Raw genomic sequence first — 16,433 nt, 5'->3', positions numbered from 1 at the left:
CGATCGTCTCTCCGAGGAGATCGCGAATGATGTTTTCTTTCATTGATATGAGATGAGCGAGGTGGAGACCGAGACCGAGAATCAGATCTAGCTCGAAAATATTTTGGCTTTGAATAAGGAGGGGGAGAGCGAGACCTTGAAGAGGTAGGGGAAGGGCGTCGACGAGAAAGAAAAGTGTCATCTCTATCGTGATAACGACTTTTAGACCCGTACGGAGGCGGGGAGCGACCTCCGGCATCACGCTTTATATGCATAGAACTATTGCGCTGTGAGCGTGGAGGACTATCGTCTCGTCGACGACCACGCGACGGAGGTGGTGTACGGGATATACTTCGTCCTCTCGGGGGTCCACGAGAATCTCTGGGTTCACGGGATGCAGACGGCTGACGACGAACAGGGGGAGTTGAAGAACGTCGTCGGTGCCGCCTAGAATCTATGGAATCGGAATCAGAGCTATCTGAAGAGTCTGAGTCTGAAGACGAGTCGGAAGATGAATCAGAATCCGACGACGACTCTTGCTCGAGCATCGCTCGTCGTTGTTCCATGATCAACTTGGGAGCGTTCTATAAGGATGGCAATCAATGTCTTGAGCATATTGGTATATAAAGTCGCCTACCTTCAGCCATTCTCGCATCTCTTCTGTGACCACACCTAACCCAATACTGGTAAAATAGTTGATGGAAAATCGAGTGTTCTTGGGCACATCCGTAGGGAACATGCCTTGGCAAGCTCTTTTCACTTCATCATCTTTAAACCTTTCTGACAACGTCTTCAACCCCATACTCTCCATCATTTCGTTCATCATGATCTTGACAAAGATACGACTACTCGAAGTAGTGTCGTCCTCATTGATCTTGATACACTCCAAGCCTACCCAGGATATCGAATCTGAGGCGAAAAGATGTCCAAAAAATCGCGCGATGTTCCGTAAGCGATTGGTTTCATAACGATGAATAGTAGTGTAATAATTGTTGAATGCGGTTTCGAAACACTCTGTCCATACACGGTTGAGTTTGCTAAATCGCTCCCCAATGAGACCGTAGAAAGTGGAATATGACCGTTCCTGCGAACAACACTCAATGATCATGTTGACCATCTCAATCTGGATAGAGAAAATCAGCGATTGGTGGCACGTTGGAAAGAGGGAACATCACAGACCTCTTCACCCTCGGAAAGTTGCACCTTGAGAAGTTTGTGTACTGCTTCTTCATAATTTAGGGCATTCATGATGGTCAGGTAGATTGTTCTACGCAAATTGACCAGGTTGGTCCCGGTTTGGTCTTCGATACCTTCCTTTTCTTCCACTGCATCGAAGGATTGGTAAAGTGAAGACGCGAAATCTCAGGAATGATTACCTTCAGAATCTTCCTCATCGCTGGAAACTTCTTCCGACCCTGAATCTTCATCTGAATCCTCTCCTAATATCTCGTTTTTGATAGATTTATATTTTTCCTCATTTTGTAGAAAGTCAGGATCAACTTTAAAGATGTCTAAACAAAGAGATGTATTATGTTAGTGCGAAAGCCCACTCCTAAAAGCAAGGATGACATACTCAGTCCCTCCTGCACTTGCAATTCTTCCTCGAGCTGTACTCGATGCGTGATCTGCTCATCTTCCTCAACTAAATCTAGGCCTTCTGGAAGTATAGGGTTGTCTTTGTACTTGTCCTTCCGGACTTGCATGAGGACTTCGATCATGTATTGAACACGATGACTGATGGAGCCCTCATTCAGAACAGCACGGAATCGCTCGTAGACAGTGGCATTGGCTATCGGGGAATTTTCAGCTAGGAAAGCACCAACTTCGCGCATGAAACCAACAGCAATTTCTATGGAATCATCGGTGGGACGCTCAAGTAGGAGGACAAGGATCTGGAGTGCGATGATTTCATGTGCTACTGCTTGGTTGACCAAGTGGGCGATGAATGTCGTAGTAGAATGGCAAACAATCTGGGAATGAAAGGTCAGTGAAAGGCAGCAAGCTCAGATACGCAATTAAATACCTTGTCATTCCGTTTGAACGCCTTCCGAAACTGACTGATAAGCCGAGTCAGAACAAGCTCGCCAACCTGAGGAAGTTTCGTATTGATGATCGCAACTAATGCGGCGAATACCGGTGTAAAAGGCAAACTCGACGATTGGGCTTTCATGATGCTCCGGGAAAACAGACCACGTCCCCGTATCAAATTTTCAGAAAATAGTTCTGGAACAATCAACTTTATGTTGTTGATATTGACCCTGTTTACGATACCGGTAATAGATTTCCGTAGAGCGTCCCAAGAAAGTCGTTGGAATTCTTGACTAGTTTTGTCGCCAGCGGCGGCCTCCTGTAGAGCTCTTAGGCGTGCAGGAGGCATGTATACACCACCAGAGCGTGTACTGAGCAATTTAGCAAACTCTGCCTTTGCATCGTATTCCTGATCCGGAGCCTTTTCCTTCGTATTATTGCTCTTTTCGAGTTCCATCGCAGCGACACGAGCCGCGAGCTGTCGTTCTCGCTCTGCACGACGGGCAGGATCAGCATCATTAACTTTTGCAAAGTCGACCTTAGATATTCTAGGTGATGTCGACCTGCGACGGCTGGAAGGCGGGATATTTCCGTCTATTGAGGAAGTCGAACCCGACCTGCACGAGAAAAATTAGGGCTTGATGAAGGATTAAACATACGGGCATACCTCTTCCTCTTCAAGCTGTCTCCGTTGTCCATATCAACATCGGCCATTCCTGAGATATCTGGGTTGGGCTGGGGTGGTCGTCGAAGTCAAGTTGAGACGGCGAGTTGATGTCGTTTGTTTACTGCCAGCTTTGATGCCGGCGCTTGCGGATTAAACTAAGCGCCCGTCATTCCAATTTCGGGTATCTAAAAACCGAATAGCACCTCTTGTTTCTACTCTCTCTACAGGATGGAAACGTTGGAAATCCTAGGCTCGATAACTAGGGTGAGTGCGTGAAGCATGGGCTCAGCATTAATGCTCAATCACATCAGCTTAGTCCGATTGTCGTTAGAGTTCTTGGACAGGTAAGGACCCCGGAAGCTCCTGTATTCAGTAACTGATTGTCTCGTATCGGATTACTCACCGAACTATTCACGCAGAATCCAGGGAAATTCACTCTCCAAGGTGAGTACAGGCTCTTTTGTGATTAACATAATAATCTTGCACCAAGGTACGAACACCTATATCGTCGGGCGACAAAGGCCGTACGTTTTGGTGGACACTGGGGAAGGGAAGGAGGAATATGTTCCCATCCTAGAGTCAGCTCTCAAAGTGCCACTATCGTCTGAGGACTCTGACATTCCTGACGTATCCGACATTATCATTTCACACTGGCATAGAGATCATGTCGGCGGTCTTCCCTCTGTTCTCGCGCTACTACGTCGATTATGGGACGAACGGAAAACAGGACTGCCCTTTACGCCTCCTCGACTACACAAATTTCCACTTCCCGCGAACAAATTACCAGAGCAAAGCAATCTTCCATCCATCATAAATTCACTGCCCTCGAAGTCTTTCACCCCAGCCTCCGATTCAGTGTTTTATGACCTTCAGGATGGTCAGGAATTCACGACTTCTTCGACCTTGCTTCGTGTTCTACACACTCCTGGTCACACTCGCGATTCAATATGCCTTTACATACCCGAAGATCGTGCATTATACACTGCCGATACAGTTTTGGGACAAGGAACCGCTGTCTTTGAGGACCTCCGGTTATACATCTCCAGTCTTCGTAAAATGTTGGATTATCAGAAGTATTACTCCTACGACGTTCTATATCCCGGTCACGGGCCAGTCGTCAAGGAAGGCGCGAAGTTGATTGATACTTACATTCAACATAGGTTGGAGCGAGAGGCTCAGATTCTTGAGGTGCTTCAGAAAGCTCCGCCTTCTCCTGATGTCAATGAAAGTTCAGGAAGCGCAAGGTGGTCGACTTGGACAATTGTTTCGAAGATCTATCAGGGATATCCCGAGTCTCTCTGGACTCCAGCATCCCATAGCATCAATTTGCATATGAAGAAGTTGGAAGCAGATGGGATCGTGAAGAAGTTAGGTGGTGAAGGTGTTAACACTAAATGGGCATTAAATTTGAAACTCTAACGGGGACGTCGCTGTCGGAACACTACTGTCGCCTTCAACGAATTTCAGAAAGTCATTGTATAATATAAAGAGAGGTTGGTAACACTCTCGAGTTCCTTCCATATGTGGAAAATACAGTTGTGGGTATAAGATCGAAAATTGGTACACACGACATACACAGAGTTTAGTCCAAAAATTTCTCATCTTTCACCGTTCGCGACCTTCTGTAATGTGCCTTCCTCTGTGAACTATACTCATCTTTATCCGTCCTCTCCAGCGAGCTTATACGTCCAGATATCCACCTTTTTCACGTCGTCCAAACGATCTGCTTGATACTCCCCATAATCTTCTTCGTCATCCTCGATATCTGCAATATCCTCGATTACAATGCTCGATCCAGATACTGGCCCAAAGCCATATGCAAAAAACTTCCTCGCCTGCGCTAATCGATTCTCCTTCAACCGCTGCCTATCTCCAGGAGATGAAACATCGTTGTTGTCTATTCGAGGCCTTTTCCCTGACCGTCCCAGCTGCTCTGACACGAAGTCATTGGCCTCCGAGCTACTTTCCCAATCTAAGTGTACGACGTAACAGGGAAGAATTTGAGCATTGTCGAACACGATATATTCCTGCCCGTTGTTTGCAATGTGTGAATCTGATCCTGGGTAGGGTTTACTTTGATCCCTCCAATTGTCACCTCGGGTCATTTGTGCATGACGTCCCATAATCGTTGCACATACTAATAACTTTAAGCCAGGAATGCCACCGGGCTTTGTTGCCTGACATTGCGTGCCAGAGTAGGCGAGAGAAAATGCCGAGTTGGTCGAGGAGTAGATACCTCTACCATAAGTGCTTCCACAACGAACAGGAAGTGAAGTACCAGTCCGTGGATGAGTGGACCCGGGCTTCAAGAAACCATATTGCACGATAGATGGGACGAGGTCAGGACGCGTTCCGTGGAATGTGACTTTAGGTTTGACGATATACTCCACATAATCTTCTGGATGATCGGTTCTGACATATCGTTGGTCTGGGGGAACGAACTTTCGAAGTTCATTCAACGGTCGGAACATCAATTTCGAACGAAGTCGATCCTGGAAATCCAAGAACCGTTGAGACAAATCCTTGCGAATGATGGATTCAATGTGGACAACGCGATATTCAGGAAGAATGTCCTTGCATATCTGGGTGGGTGTGACACCGAGGAAGTCTTGAGCAGTGTTGGGAATGCTATCGAGATTGATATCCTGAGGTGAATTGGCCTTGCCAGAAAGCGCTTGATATGCAGCAGCTGCTTCAACCATCCGAAGTACTAAAGTGGAAAAATGAAATGAATCAAGCGGACGGCGACGAGCACGCTGAGCTCCAACATCTTCCTTCTCAATCCTCTTCAGTTCCGCCTCTAGCCCTGTGTAAATTCCTGGTTCTGGTGGCCTCCCTATCACTGTAAATCTCGGCGAAAGACGACAAGCGTATCCACCTTGTTCAATACGCAAATCTAGCAGTCGCAAATGGAAAAGTAGGCCAGAGGCAATGGTACCCTCCCAGTGGATGACTTCTTCAGGAAGATGGTCCCTAATGAGACGGAGAGCCTGCAAAGGTCGATCTGGCATGGATGTGAACTTGAACAGGTCGTCTTCATCATCCGAATCGAGGTAAGGCTCATCGTAGTAGGTGAAATAATACGTTTCGAAGAGGTCGGAAACACCCATATCCGACTTTTTGAGATCCATCGTCCATCGTGCAACTTCGTTCTTAAGTGCTTTGGTCGTCGCGTCAGGATATGACTTGAAATGATTCGATCTGACTTGATTCGCACCAGAACCGATGGACGCACTGCATTGTAGGGCGCTGGCGCTGCACAGGAAGTCTGAGGTTGAATTTCAATATTTATAACAGATTTCCAAGCTACCTCGTATCTTGTGGCCTTGTTCAATGTTTTTCACTCAGAGTCGGCCTCGGTCTGTTTAGTTGACAACACGTGTTCGCGTAAAACTTAGTCTGAGTTAAATCTTCAAAGCTTCACCTCTTGACACTTCTTGACACTGTTGATTAGTTAGCCTTTAAGTTGAGCAGTAAAGTTTATACTACTACTCACCAAGTTATTACAGGTCCACAGCTACCTAGAGTCACCTACAGTTGGGGAGACTCGGACAGTGGTCAAAAAGGAATAGCAAATTCAAGGTGCAACGTTTCGGGACGTTCTTTCATGGTCAATCTTAATTCCGAGTGTCATTCTGATATCCTTCTCCCCCCTCCTCTTCCGTCGCAAGGTATCTGAGTGCATATACTCACCACCGAGAGTTCAAATCTAAACCTGGCTTAGAATTGTATTGGCGTATTCTCGGGAACGTTCTTTGTACATAGGTTAAGTTAGACTGGTTGATAAACTTTGCGCCTATCCGCTCTACTTCATTTTATGAAAACGCTGACTTATCTATGTTGGACTGTGGCACTGTGCCTCATACTGCCTCATAGCGCTGGCAACGAGAATTTACCTCGAACCTTCTCCGCCACCGACAATATACCGACATCTCAGGACAAGGAACAGCGACTCAAGACGCAATTCACAACACACACAGCTGATAGGGCGAATGAAATGGTTGTTAGGTATTCTTCCAATAAAATCCACGCTTCTCAACCTATGTTTTTATCCCATGGCCTTGTTCATGAGGCTCCTTTGAAGGCCATTTTCCACCATCTTGCTCTATGTCTGGCAACGCTCGATTCTGCGTCTCATTTGATCTCATTTCTCGTCGCAGCCATCCTGTTTATAGTTGATTGACTTTCAGATGTTCTGAGATTTGGACATCTCCAGGTCAATCCTTTTTCAGATGATCCTCTGACGTCCTTTTTTTCTCTCCGAACCTTTTGAGAGTACGTCCGAGATTATGAACGCATGTGAACGATCATATTTTGTATCAAAAATAGTCAAGTATGTTCATTCAGTCTTATTTTCATTCGGATTGCATCATTGGAGTTTAGCTCGGGGACTTACATATCCAGTAAGTACTATGAAAATTTTGGGTGAGGTGGCTTCTCAATACACTCATTTTGAATCCTATCTTTGCTCGTCTGATCTCAGTTGAACATTCAGCTGGTCTAGTGTTGACAATATATATATATCAGGCAGTAAAGACTACGAAAACATGTGCTCCGATGCGGGCGAATGCTGGCTCAACCCGTTGCAGCTGCAGCCTGACAGAGGCGTCACATTAGTACATACATACTTCAAGTTCAAGATTTCTCCATGTCGCCTATAGTAGTACTTCAGCGTATAAATTGCGGTTGGTGTATCGCAGTACGTGAACTTATTCAGCTTCATCTCAACAGCCCATATGCTCCCATATGCCTGGGATCAACAAGCACTTTTGTGTGACATTGAATGGATCCCATGCTTTGATCTCCAGTTTTCTGATCCCACATTCACCGTGAATACTATACCGAGGTTAAATCCGGATGCCAGTGTACATACGTATCTCACGGTGCCACATTTATCTCGATTTTCTCAATGTGTTATAGTTAAATTGCAACTATCACAGGTGGAACCTCACCTGTTTGACTCCTTATCTGTTTCCCTCCCTCTCCCACTCCCTCCACAAAGCCCCTCCCATCATGAAATATTTTTCTTTTGGAGCATTAGTTGTGTTCTTGATTACAGGTGCACTCGCTGCACCACTGCCTGTGGAAGGTGGAATGTGCGTAGTCCAATCAACAAGGATTCTCTTGCACCCAGCCTGATTCCATGATTGTGGTCCTGGTAGAGAGCCAATCATTGAAGGACGTGGAGGTCCAGGCAGTTCATCATGGCCTCCTTCCTGGATGAAATCATCAGAGGACAAACCTGTTCTCCTTGCACGTGGCGGAGTAGGAAGATCTGTCACCGAGCGTACTCTCTCGGGTCGAGGCGGACCTGGGAGCTCTTCTTGGCCTCCTTCTTGGACGAAATCTACTGAGGACAAACCAACACTATTGACACGCGGCGGGCCAGGGAGTTCGTCATGGCCTCCTTCATGGATGAAATCTTCAGCCAAAAGTTCGAAGTCTGCGGCGGAGAGGCGCGGAGGTGCAGGAAGTTCGTCGTGAATGCGACGGTCGGGTGAGACTTTTGAAAGCCAACTATACGTATACGAAGGAGTAAGATTCCCGCTCTCTTGAATATGATCTTCGTTCTAATAATATTATCCTTTCACGCAGATGAAAGACTGTCAAACTCGAGTCATTTAGTTTCCTATTCTATCCTGTCTACCTGTATCCCTCGGCGGATTCTATCTGAATCTTGCCTAGATAAACTTTGGTGGATTATATATCTGTACATTTGCGATGATTCAATTGAAGCATAATTCAACGAGTTTTCTGGCGGTAATGTCTGATGAGACCAACCTTGTATGAGAGAAATCAAAATAGGCACTCACTTGAAGACCATGAAAAAACTTCACTGTTCTTCGAACGCTTGTCCAAACGTATTGACATATTGCTTCTTATCCAGGCGGTATTGCCATTCAAGGTTTGGACCTCAGGCATACGTACTACGTTACATCCATCAGTTGAATATCCTCCTCAGTCATATTCACCCCGCGACTTGTTGCTGAGCTTCTGATGATATCGTTGTCAACCGTTGCCAAATGCTGGAGACCAACCGCCTTCAAGATTCTCTCCCTTTTCCGTGCCAAAACCCTTTCTCGCTCCTCCTTCGAAGATAAATCCATATAGGTATCCACATATGCCAGCCCCCAGGCATTGGCACCGGTTTTGGTACCTCCTAATATGCCGCGATCTGGCTGTTTGTTATCCGGCAAGGGATTGACAGTAACTTGCTCGAGGCGAGATTGGGTCGGCTGTGTGTCGCTCCGGACTAGATTTTACGTGTCAAAGGCAGAAAGAAGCATCAGTCATAAATCAACTGAGAAGAGTAGTCAAGTTAGACGCACAGAAAACGGCTCCAGTATGAGGCTCATAAACACCAAGAGGTAACATTTCCCCACCAGTTTCTGGATCAAACGTTACCTTCCGCTTCTTCTTGACGGAAACAGCTGTTTCCTTGATCTCCATAGATGAATTAGGATCAGCTCGCTCCTTTCCCTTCAAACTACGGCTATGATTCGTCGTCGTGGAAATATCCACTGGAACCACATTCGGGGATACATCCCAGGTACTGTTTGCTACATTCGCATTTGCCTCGGGTCCGATTCCTGCGCCAGGTTTCACTCCTGCACCGCTAATTGCACCACTGCGACACTTTCTCCACCGATCATCAGCCTCCCTAACTCTACTCGCCATCATCCACATCCAATTCTCTTCAGAGACCCCATCTCGATTTAGTAGCGCTTTCCTGACAGGATTTAAAGGCTCATAGAACGGACCAAATCCGTGTCCGGCGAAGATTGTTGTCGGACCTCCAGGTCGGTACATTGATCCTCCACCTCCACCAGAGGCACCATAATCTCGGTCGTTGCCAAGAGTCCTGGAAGCCTTCTCTGCTCGACTTTCAGCTTCCGCGTTGGGGTCCACCAAGTCGCCCACCAAGTCGCCCGGCTTGACACCAAGTTCAGCTATAGCAGCGAGTGCCTTGTCTTCGTAATAATCATCGGTGACCCATCGTCCATCTAAGAGCATCTTGCTTCCGTGCAACTTGAACGCACTGCGTGCGGTAACCAAAGTGACTGATCGCGTTTTGAGGTGCGGCCCCAGTTTTCCTTCGGAGATGAGGTATTCTTTTTCGGGTTGGGTGGCGTTGAGTTTGAACGTGAGCGGGTTACGTCGGAAGTAGTACAAAGAGTCACGGAAGCCTGAGGTTCGAGCAGCATCGATGGCAAGCATATATTGCCGTTCTGGGTGACGATTCGGTAGTAAAAAGGTAGCTGCTTTGAATCGCCTTCCTGTAGCTAGTCGTCAGGGTAATTGAAAATTAGAACGCATGTCGAGCTCACCGCCAAGGAGGTTTCCAAATTTATCAATCTTTTCGTCTCCCTTAGGATCATCGTCCGTGACAAACTCGTCTCCTTCAATGATGTACACTTGCCCCTGTATTTTTCTGAACGGTTTACCCCCTCCAACTGGCGCTTTCTTTGAATTATCTTCCTCCGCGTCTATATTCATCTCATCTGTCTCATCACCAGCGCCATCGCCTTCATTATCATCGTCTTCTTCACCGTCGTCTTTTTTCGGCAATTTAATGGTAATAGAGCTTGCTCCTCGACCTCTCCCCCTACCGCGACCTCTTCCTCTGCCCCGTCCACGAGCTCTAGGTATCGGCGTACCAGATCCAGCTCTACCCATGCCTCCTCGTGTTAGGCTTCCTCGCGGTCGGCCACGACCGCGTTTTGTTGGCACATATGTAGCAGGTTCTTGATCTTCATCAATGTCGACGGAGGCATTGTCACCGTCGCCGTCATTCCCATCTACATCAATCGGTTCAGCCTCGGGTTCTGACAATGCAGAAGCCTCTGCGGACGGCGCAGGAGAGGGAGAAGCTTCTACTTTGCTTGCAACTGGGAAGCGGATAACGAGTTTTTGACCGCCAGGTCTGGACGACATCACGTATCACGAGGACGTTCAATGGATAGAATCGTTTCTAGGAAGGAGCACGATAAATATTCAGACCCTTTGGCTCTTGTTAATGTCACTATATCGAGTTGTATTTGGGTAAGATGGACGCGTAGAAGTACTCGGGCTTGCGTTTCCCACGCTCAATTTCTTTCTTCTGACAGCGACAAGTTCTCATGAGCACGCGCAAGAAATCTCAGCGCAAACGAATACCTGCGGCTCTGCATTCTGAGCTCACTGAATACTCATCACTCCTTCGCTCTCTTCGAACAAATGATAATCTGGATGTCACCTCCCAGCTCACAAGGTACTTTAACCATAAGGGCAAGGAAAAGGCCCAAATATACGACGACGACGACAGCGAATGCATAAATGATGGGGATGTGGATTTCAAGGATGTAGGATCTGACGTCGAAGAAGAACTTGTTTCAGATGTAGAGGCTGGCTCCAGTTGTAGGACCAATAAAAGTTCTACGAAGCGGAAACAGGCTTCATGGCCTCAATCTTTAGCTACAGAGGATATCATGTCAACAAAGACGAATCCATCTACACATGAAACTTGGACGAGATGGCCTCTCCTTGCACAGGATGTACCCTATCCGGAATGGACACTCCAGGACGAGGTGGCACATATCACTGCATTTCTTTTGCGTGATACGTCTTCGTCTCCTTCAGACGTGGACTCTGACCCGAATTCCTCAAACTCTTCACTGATTTCCACTTTGACCCTTTCCTCTTCACGCTATCTTGATAGTATACTCGCTTCCTTAGCTGCAATAATACCGAAGCGCTCAGTTAGCATGATCAATCGTTTGGCACCAGCCGGATGGCAATCGGTTCTAGCAGCTGCACAACTTCAGGCTGCTAGTCAGGCAAGTGGGGGTTTTTCAACAAAGTATGTACGTCCCCTGTACTACATAGTTCTCCACATTTATTTTTTCCCCTCCGTAACATTGTTTGTAAACAAGAAGGGTACTAGAACGCGTTCAGAGAAGACTGGAAGATATATACGGGTCACCGTCACTCCCACGTACAATTGTCGCGTCATCCAGCAAAAGAGCTGCCAATACGGAAACAACCAGCTCGAACGTGCCAGCGACTTCAACTTTACCGCTTTCTTCCTCTGCTGTTGCATCATCAAATACTCAAACCTCCAACTCGTCTACACTCCCGTCTAACTCTCATTTACTTTCAAGTCATCGCATTCAGACCCTACATGCATCGTCCAGCAAACTCTCCACCGCCTTCACATCATATGGCGCATCTCCTTCTGACCTATACACTCTCGACTTTGGTTATCCCGGGATAGGGTTTTCTCTTCCTGAAGGATGGGCCAAGGACTGGTTCGCCAATCGCGAGCAAGAAAAGATAAATGCTGCAAAGGAGCAAAAGAAAGGGAAACGCAGGCGGAAAAAAGAGGGCAATAAAAATCAGGTTTCGGAGGAAACTTTGAATAATCCAAGAAGAAGTAATAGGAATCGGAAGGTGAAGCAAGTTGGTACGGAGGGAGATGAGGCCCAAAGTAACGGTGTTTCTCTGCACGAACAGCAGTTCCTGAATGGTGATGGGGACGGCGAGGTTCTAGATGAAGAAGGATGGGAGAAGGAAGGACGAACTCTTTCCAAACGAGGAAAAAGAAAACGTTCTGAGGAAGATGAAGAGGGAAACGATGGCAGAGACGGCTTGATACCATCAAAAAAGAAGCGAAAACCCGTTAGAGGGAAATCACAGACACCCTCCAGGAAGAAATTCAAGAGCGCAGAGTCTGTTGTCGATTGTGATTGACAACATCGGATGCGTGTGGTCCAGTTATTATTCCTACCTTGAATGTGGCCGATGGAGGCTTGGGATGAGTTCACAGACATGTATTTTACGTACAGTATCCTTGCAGATCCTTGCAGATGCCCGGGCCAATGAGTAGAAGCGAATACTTACTAGATTATTGTTATGATTCACTTTTACCACTGGAATTTCTCTAGCTTGCGTTCTAGATATCTTCGTTTAACGCGCGACTCAACAGTTATGATACATTTTGTTTGCTTGACTTTTCTTGACTTGACACGGTACCGGAAGCGCTTATATACTTTGGCTTACTAAGGCCTGCACCCTTTGCACTTCACCACCATCCTCGTTACTTCCCGTAGTGAATGGAAACTACCCCCGCAACCAGCAGCACCCAACAAACCTTCAATAGCAGTGGACCCGGCATACGAGATAATCAATACTCACGGAAACATCGTACCCGGAAAAAACCAGACGAAACAAACACCCGCGACAATCCGAATAAACCTGATCATAATGCCGATGATCAGAACAGAGGTGTTCGCAAACCGCAGAAACCTCCCATTCAGCGGCGAGATGGAGACACGAAGAAACCGATTTCCACAAGCCGCCGAGATAACAAAAAGCTGGGGAAAGCGGTAGTGGAAGGGGAACGAAAGATTGCTGAGACGCTGAAAACGCCAACAGCGCCGAATTTTGAGCATTCTCGTAGTAATAGGGATGACAAAAAAGGAGAAACAAGAGAAGGGGAGACCGTTGAATTGCCTGATACACCACCAAGGCTTCCCACTCAATCTAGCAGCCGTCGTTTTGGAAAGACCAAGTTCAACGCTGGACTTACTTCAGATGTGTCGAACAACGGCTCTGATCATCCTCCACCACGGCGCCGCAAGAATAACATTCATATCATTCCCAATGTAGCCGATGCCGGAGACTTGACCTCAAACCTCATTCGAGAACTTAGCACAAGACCTTACCCGGACTGTCTCATATGTTTTTCACCGATCCATCCTCAACAGCCTACTTGGAGCTGTTCTCCTCTCATCCCCATGCTGGAGGCTGAGGCTGCTCATCAGTCGCAGTATTGTTGGACGACGTTTCATTTGAAATGTATCAGAGAATGGGCAGGGAAGAATTATAAGGAGGTCAAGGCTGCTTGGGAGGCTCGTGAAGAATTTGGCAAGGGCGGCGAATGGAGATGTCCTGGCTGTCAAGGAAGAAGGAATCAGCTTATCAACGGTTATGTGTACGTTGTGCCATGCCTTGCGTCTATGATTTGATCTCAATGTTAGTGCAGGTGTTTCTGTGGTTCAACTCGCTCGCCAAGTAGCCATCTGGCCACACCTCATTCATGCGGAAATTCATGCTCTCGTCCTCGAACCTCCTGCTCGCATCCTTGTCCTTTGCCATGTCATCCCGGACCATGTCCTCCATGCAAGATCATAATGGACATCTCGTGCGAATGCGTACGCAAACAAACTGTTTCTGTTCGCTGCGGTGAATCTACTCAAGTCTCGTGTGGGCAATCATGCTCTAAGATACTTGATTGCGGTAAACACCACTGCCAGCAACTTTGTCATCTTGGTCCCTGTCAACCCTGTGAACTCCAGGATATTCTACATTGTTGGTGCGGGAAGGAGCAGAAACAGGTGTTGTGCGGAGAAGGAGACATATGGCTCGACCCTGTTGGCTGTGACGACCGTTCCACCGAGCATATGCAAGAGCCAAGGAGGGGTTTTGGTTGTCAATCCGTTTGCGAAAAATTGTTTGACTGTGGAAATCATTCGTGTGCAAGATCTTGCCATCCTCCGACCTCTGATTCTCAGCCAGGACACTGTCCGATGTCTCCTGACCGAATAACCACTTGTCCTTGTGGGAAACGATCCCTTGCTACTTCCTCCACACAATTAGGCGACTTTCCCGCTCGCATACGTTGTACCGATGAAATCCCAACCTGCGCTTCTACTTGTCTCAGACCTCACTCAGATTGTGAACATCTATGCCAAGCGACATGCCATACGTCGGCAGTATGTCCGCCTTGCGCCATCGATGTGATCAGACCATGTCGCTGCGGTAGCACCACTAGAACGCTCAAATGTGGGGAGTTGCGTGTCCTTGAAAAAGATTCGGGTTTGTTCAAGGTACAGGAGATTCTTTGCGATCGACAGTGTATGGCTATGCGAGCTTGTGGCAGGCATCAGTGCAATCGCATTTGTTGTCCTCTTGCCTCACTTGCAAAGGGGAAGATGAAAGCCCCGTCCTCTCAATTTGATGCAGATCCTAATGGTTTGCATGAGTGTGATCTTGTTTGCCCTAGGATGTTGAGTTGTGGTAACCATCGATGCGAAGAACGAGACCATAGAGGGCTTTGTCAACCTTGTTTAAGAAGTTCTTTTGAAGAGGTGTGTATATGCCAATCACGTTGTTTTTCCGTCTACTCATACATATCATGTCCTCGCAGTTGACCTGCTTCTGCGGACGAACAGTCCTCCAACCTCCGATACCTTGTGGCACAAAGGTCCATTGCACTTATCCATGTTCATTACCTCCACCACCCTGTGGACACCCCAAAACGCCTCACACATGCCATTTTCCCGATTCTATATGCCCTCCCTGTGTCTATCTTACTGACAAACCCTGCGCCTGCGGTAAAAAAATACTACCAAATGTGCGTTGCTCTCTCAATTCCGACAAGGTCTCCTGTGGCCTTGTTTGCGGAAAACCATTATCTTGCGGAGGTCACAAATGTGATCGCCCGTGCCATGCAGGTGAATGTGGGGCGTGTACGAGTATGTGCGGGAAGGCGAGGAAGCTGTGCCTTCCAGATATTCACCCGTGTACGAATTTATGTCATGCACCCTCAAGTTGTGATGAAGATGAACCGTGCCAGACTCGAGTCGAGCTCACTTGTGAGTGTGGACGGATTCGTCAGGCGGTAGTGTGTGGGAGGTCGAGGAGTAATTCTATCAACTTGGCCCGGGGGGAGGCAATCAAATGTACCACGGAGTGTGCGTTGAAGAAGAGGAATGCAAGGCTGGCAGATGCGTTGGGAATCAAAACAGGTGGGAGCGGGATTTTGGCAGAGGTCACTTATGGTGATGACCTTGTGGCGTTTGCCAGAGCGAATACAAAGTTCCTAATACTTGTCGAAGAGGCCTTGGCCGAGTGAGCATCTGGTTATTTTTATTTTATCGTTTAACATGACAGTAGCTCTTTCGTTCAGCTTTGTCAGATCAAATAGGACTAAGCAAGTGCTCCCCCATACGCCCCCAGAGAAACGTAACTTCGTGTACAAGGTGAATACTTTCTGAGTTGATTGTCACAGATACGGGAAACTCAATTTTTGACCCAGCTGGCTGGAATATATAGATTAGATTCACAAATGGTTGATCAAGACCCGTATCGCAGGCAAGACTTCAATTAGGAATACGTTACATTATGATCTGATTTTCTTCTTCACTAGTGTGCAGATTATTCGTCGTTTAGACACTCGTATCCCGAATCCGCTTCTCTCGGCTTACATAGCCAATAAATTCACCAAGCATGCCAATAACCCCAGTCTTGGAAAACTTGTTAATCTTCGAGCGGGACCCCCAACCCCGCCCTTTACTAGCAGCAAGATCAGCGATACAAGGGCACCTAGTCCCGCACCTCCGGCGGGAACTGCGCGCGGATGGACATTGGCTGTGGCTCCGGTATCCACTATCACCCCGAAGTCTACTACTCCTAGTCGAATTGGGACCCCTGTTCCTTCGAGGCCTTCCGCCGAATTACATCCTACTCGCGATGAAGCTGGCAATACGGTTGCTGTAATAAATGACTCTTCTTCGCAGGAGAACGTTCCCGACAATTGGGAAGATGATATTTAATCAACATGGTCTTGAAATCAAAGTGTTCGAAAGTATCAGTAGTCATAGATCAGGATACTTCCAGGTGTGAAGATTATACTACAGGTTACATGCCAAGGAGCAAGTATGTTATATAGCTTGCTTGCTTGGCTAAGAACATGTAGGATCCCTGACATAAATTCTCA

General features: G+C 47.2%; 7 protein-coding genes across 7 annotated transcripts; 4 read left to right on the top strand and 3 right to left on the bottom strand.

Moving 5' to 3' along the window:
* Positions 1-547: 547 nt before the first annotated feature.
* C8R40DRAFT_1054527 (armadillo-type protein) lies at positions 548-2,464 on the bottom strand (the record flags this gene model as incomplete). Its single annotated transcript, XM_046224935.1, has 5 exons — positions 548-1,102; positions 1,159-1,304; positions 1,356-1,490; positions 1,553-1,949; positions 2,003-2,464. 5 exons carry the CDS (start codon positions 2,462-2,464, stop codon positions 548-550), a joined length of 1,695 nt encoding a protein of 564 aa, XP_046082506.1.
* Positions 2,465-2,902: 438 nt separating this feature from the next.
* C8R40DRAFT_1054528 (beta-lactamase-like protein) lies at positions 2,903-4,093 on the top strand (the record flags this gene model as incomplete). Its single annotated transcript, XM_046224936.1, has 4 exons — positions 2,903-2,938; positions 2,986-3,018; positions 3,094-3,118; positions 3,165-4,093. 4 exons carry the CDS (start codon positions 2,903-2,905, stop codon positions 4,091-4,093), a joined length of 1,023 nt encoding a protein of 340 aa, XP_046082505.1.
* A 119-nt stretch (positions 4,094-4,212) lies between these two features.
* On the bottom strand, positions 4,213-6,174 carry C8R40DRAFT_552392 (uncharacterized protein). The gene is made up of 2 exons (XM_046235432.1): positions 6,171-6,174; positions 4,213-6,117 (listed from the first exon to the last, which is right to left on the bottom strand). Exon 2 carries the CDS (start codon positions 5,803-5,805, stop codon positions 4,333-4,335), a length of 1,473 nt encoding a protein of 490 aa, XP_046082504.1. The 5' UTR covers positions 5,806-6,117; positions 6,171-6,174; the 3' UTR covers positions 4,213-4,332.
* C8R40DRAFT_552391 (uncharacterized protein) lies at positions 6,175-6,895 on the top strand. The gene has a single exon (XM_046235431.1). The coding sequence runs from the start codon at positions 6,492-6,494 to the stop codon at positions 6,855-6,857; it is 366 nt and encodes a 121-aa protein (XP_046082503.1). The 5' UTR covers positions 6,175-6,491; the 3' UTR covers positions 6,858-6,895.
* A 1,706-nt stretch (positions 6,896-8,601) lies between these two features.
* Positions 8,602-10,609, bottom strand: C8R40DRAFT_1054514 (chromatin remodelling complex Rsc7/Swp82 subunit-domain-containing protein; the record flags this gene model as incomplete). Its single annotated transcript, XM_046224934.1, has 4 exons — positions 8,602-8,927; positions 9,004-9,112; positions 9,206-9,951; positions 10,003-10,609. The coding sequence occupies 4 exons, from the start codon at positions 10,607-10,609 to the stop codon at positions 8,602-8,604; spliced, it is 1,788 nt and encodes a 595-aa protein (XP_046082502.1).
* A 146-nt stretch (positions 10,610-10,755) lies between these two features.
* On the top strand, positions 10,756-12,662 carry C8R40DRAFT_1239772 (uncharacterized protein). The gene is made up of 2 exons (XM_046233492.1): positions 10,756-11,513; positions 11,587-12,662. The coding sequence occupies exons 1-2, from the start codon at positions 10,795-10,797 to the stop codon at positions 12,401-12,403; spliced, it is 1,536 nt and encodes a 511-aa protein (XP_046082501.1). The 5' UTR covers positions 10,756-10,794; the 3' UTR covers positions 12,404-12,662.
* Positions 12,663-13,332: 670 nt separating this feature from the next.
* Positions 13,333-16,269, top strand: C8R40DRAFT_1054715 (uncharacterized protein; the record flags this gene model as incomplete). The annotated part of the gene is made up of 6 exons (XM_046224946.1): positions 13,333-13,646; positions 13,698-14,802; positions 14,862-15,565; positions 15,624-15,696; positions 15,753-15,799; positions 15,864-16,269. Coding segments are annotated over 6 exons (2,649 nt in total), but the record flags the coding sequence as incomplete, so codon positions are not given.
* Between the last annotated feature and the right edge of the window lie 164 nt (positions 16,270-16,433).

This window comes from Lentinula edodes, assembly GCF_021015755.1.
Source record: "Lentinula edodes strain Le(Bin) 0899 ss11 chromosome Unknown C8R40scaffold_37, whole genome shotgun sequence".
In the NCBI taxonomy this organism is placed as follows: domain Eukaryota; kingdom Fungi; phylum Basidiomycota; class Agaricomycetes; order Agaricales; family Omphalotaceae; genus Lentinula; species Lentinula edodes.
The sequence above is the reverse complement of the archived record's forward strand: the minus strand, read 5'-3'. Positions and strand labels throughout refer to the sequence as shown.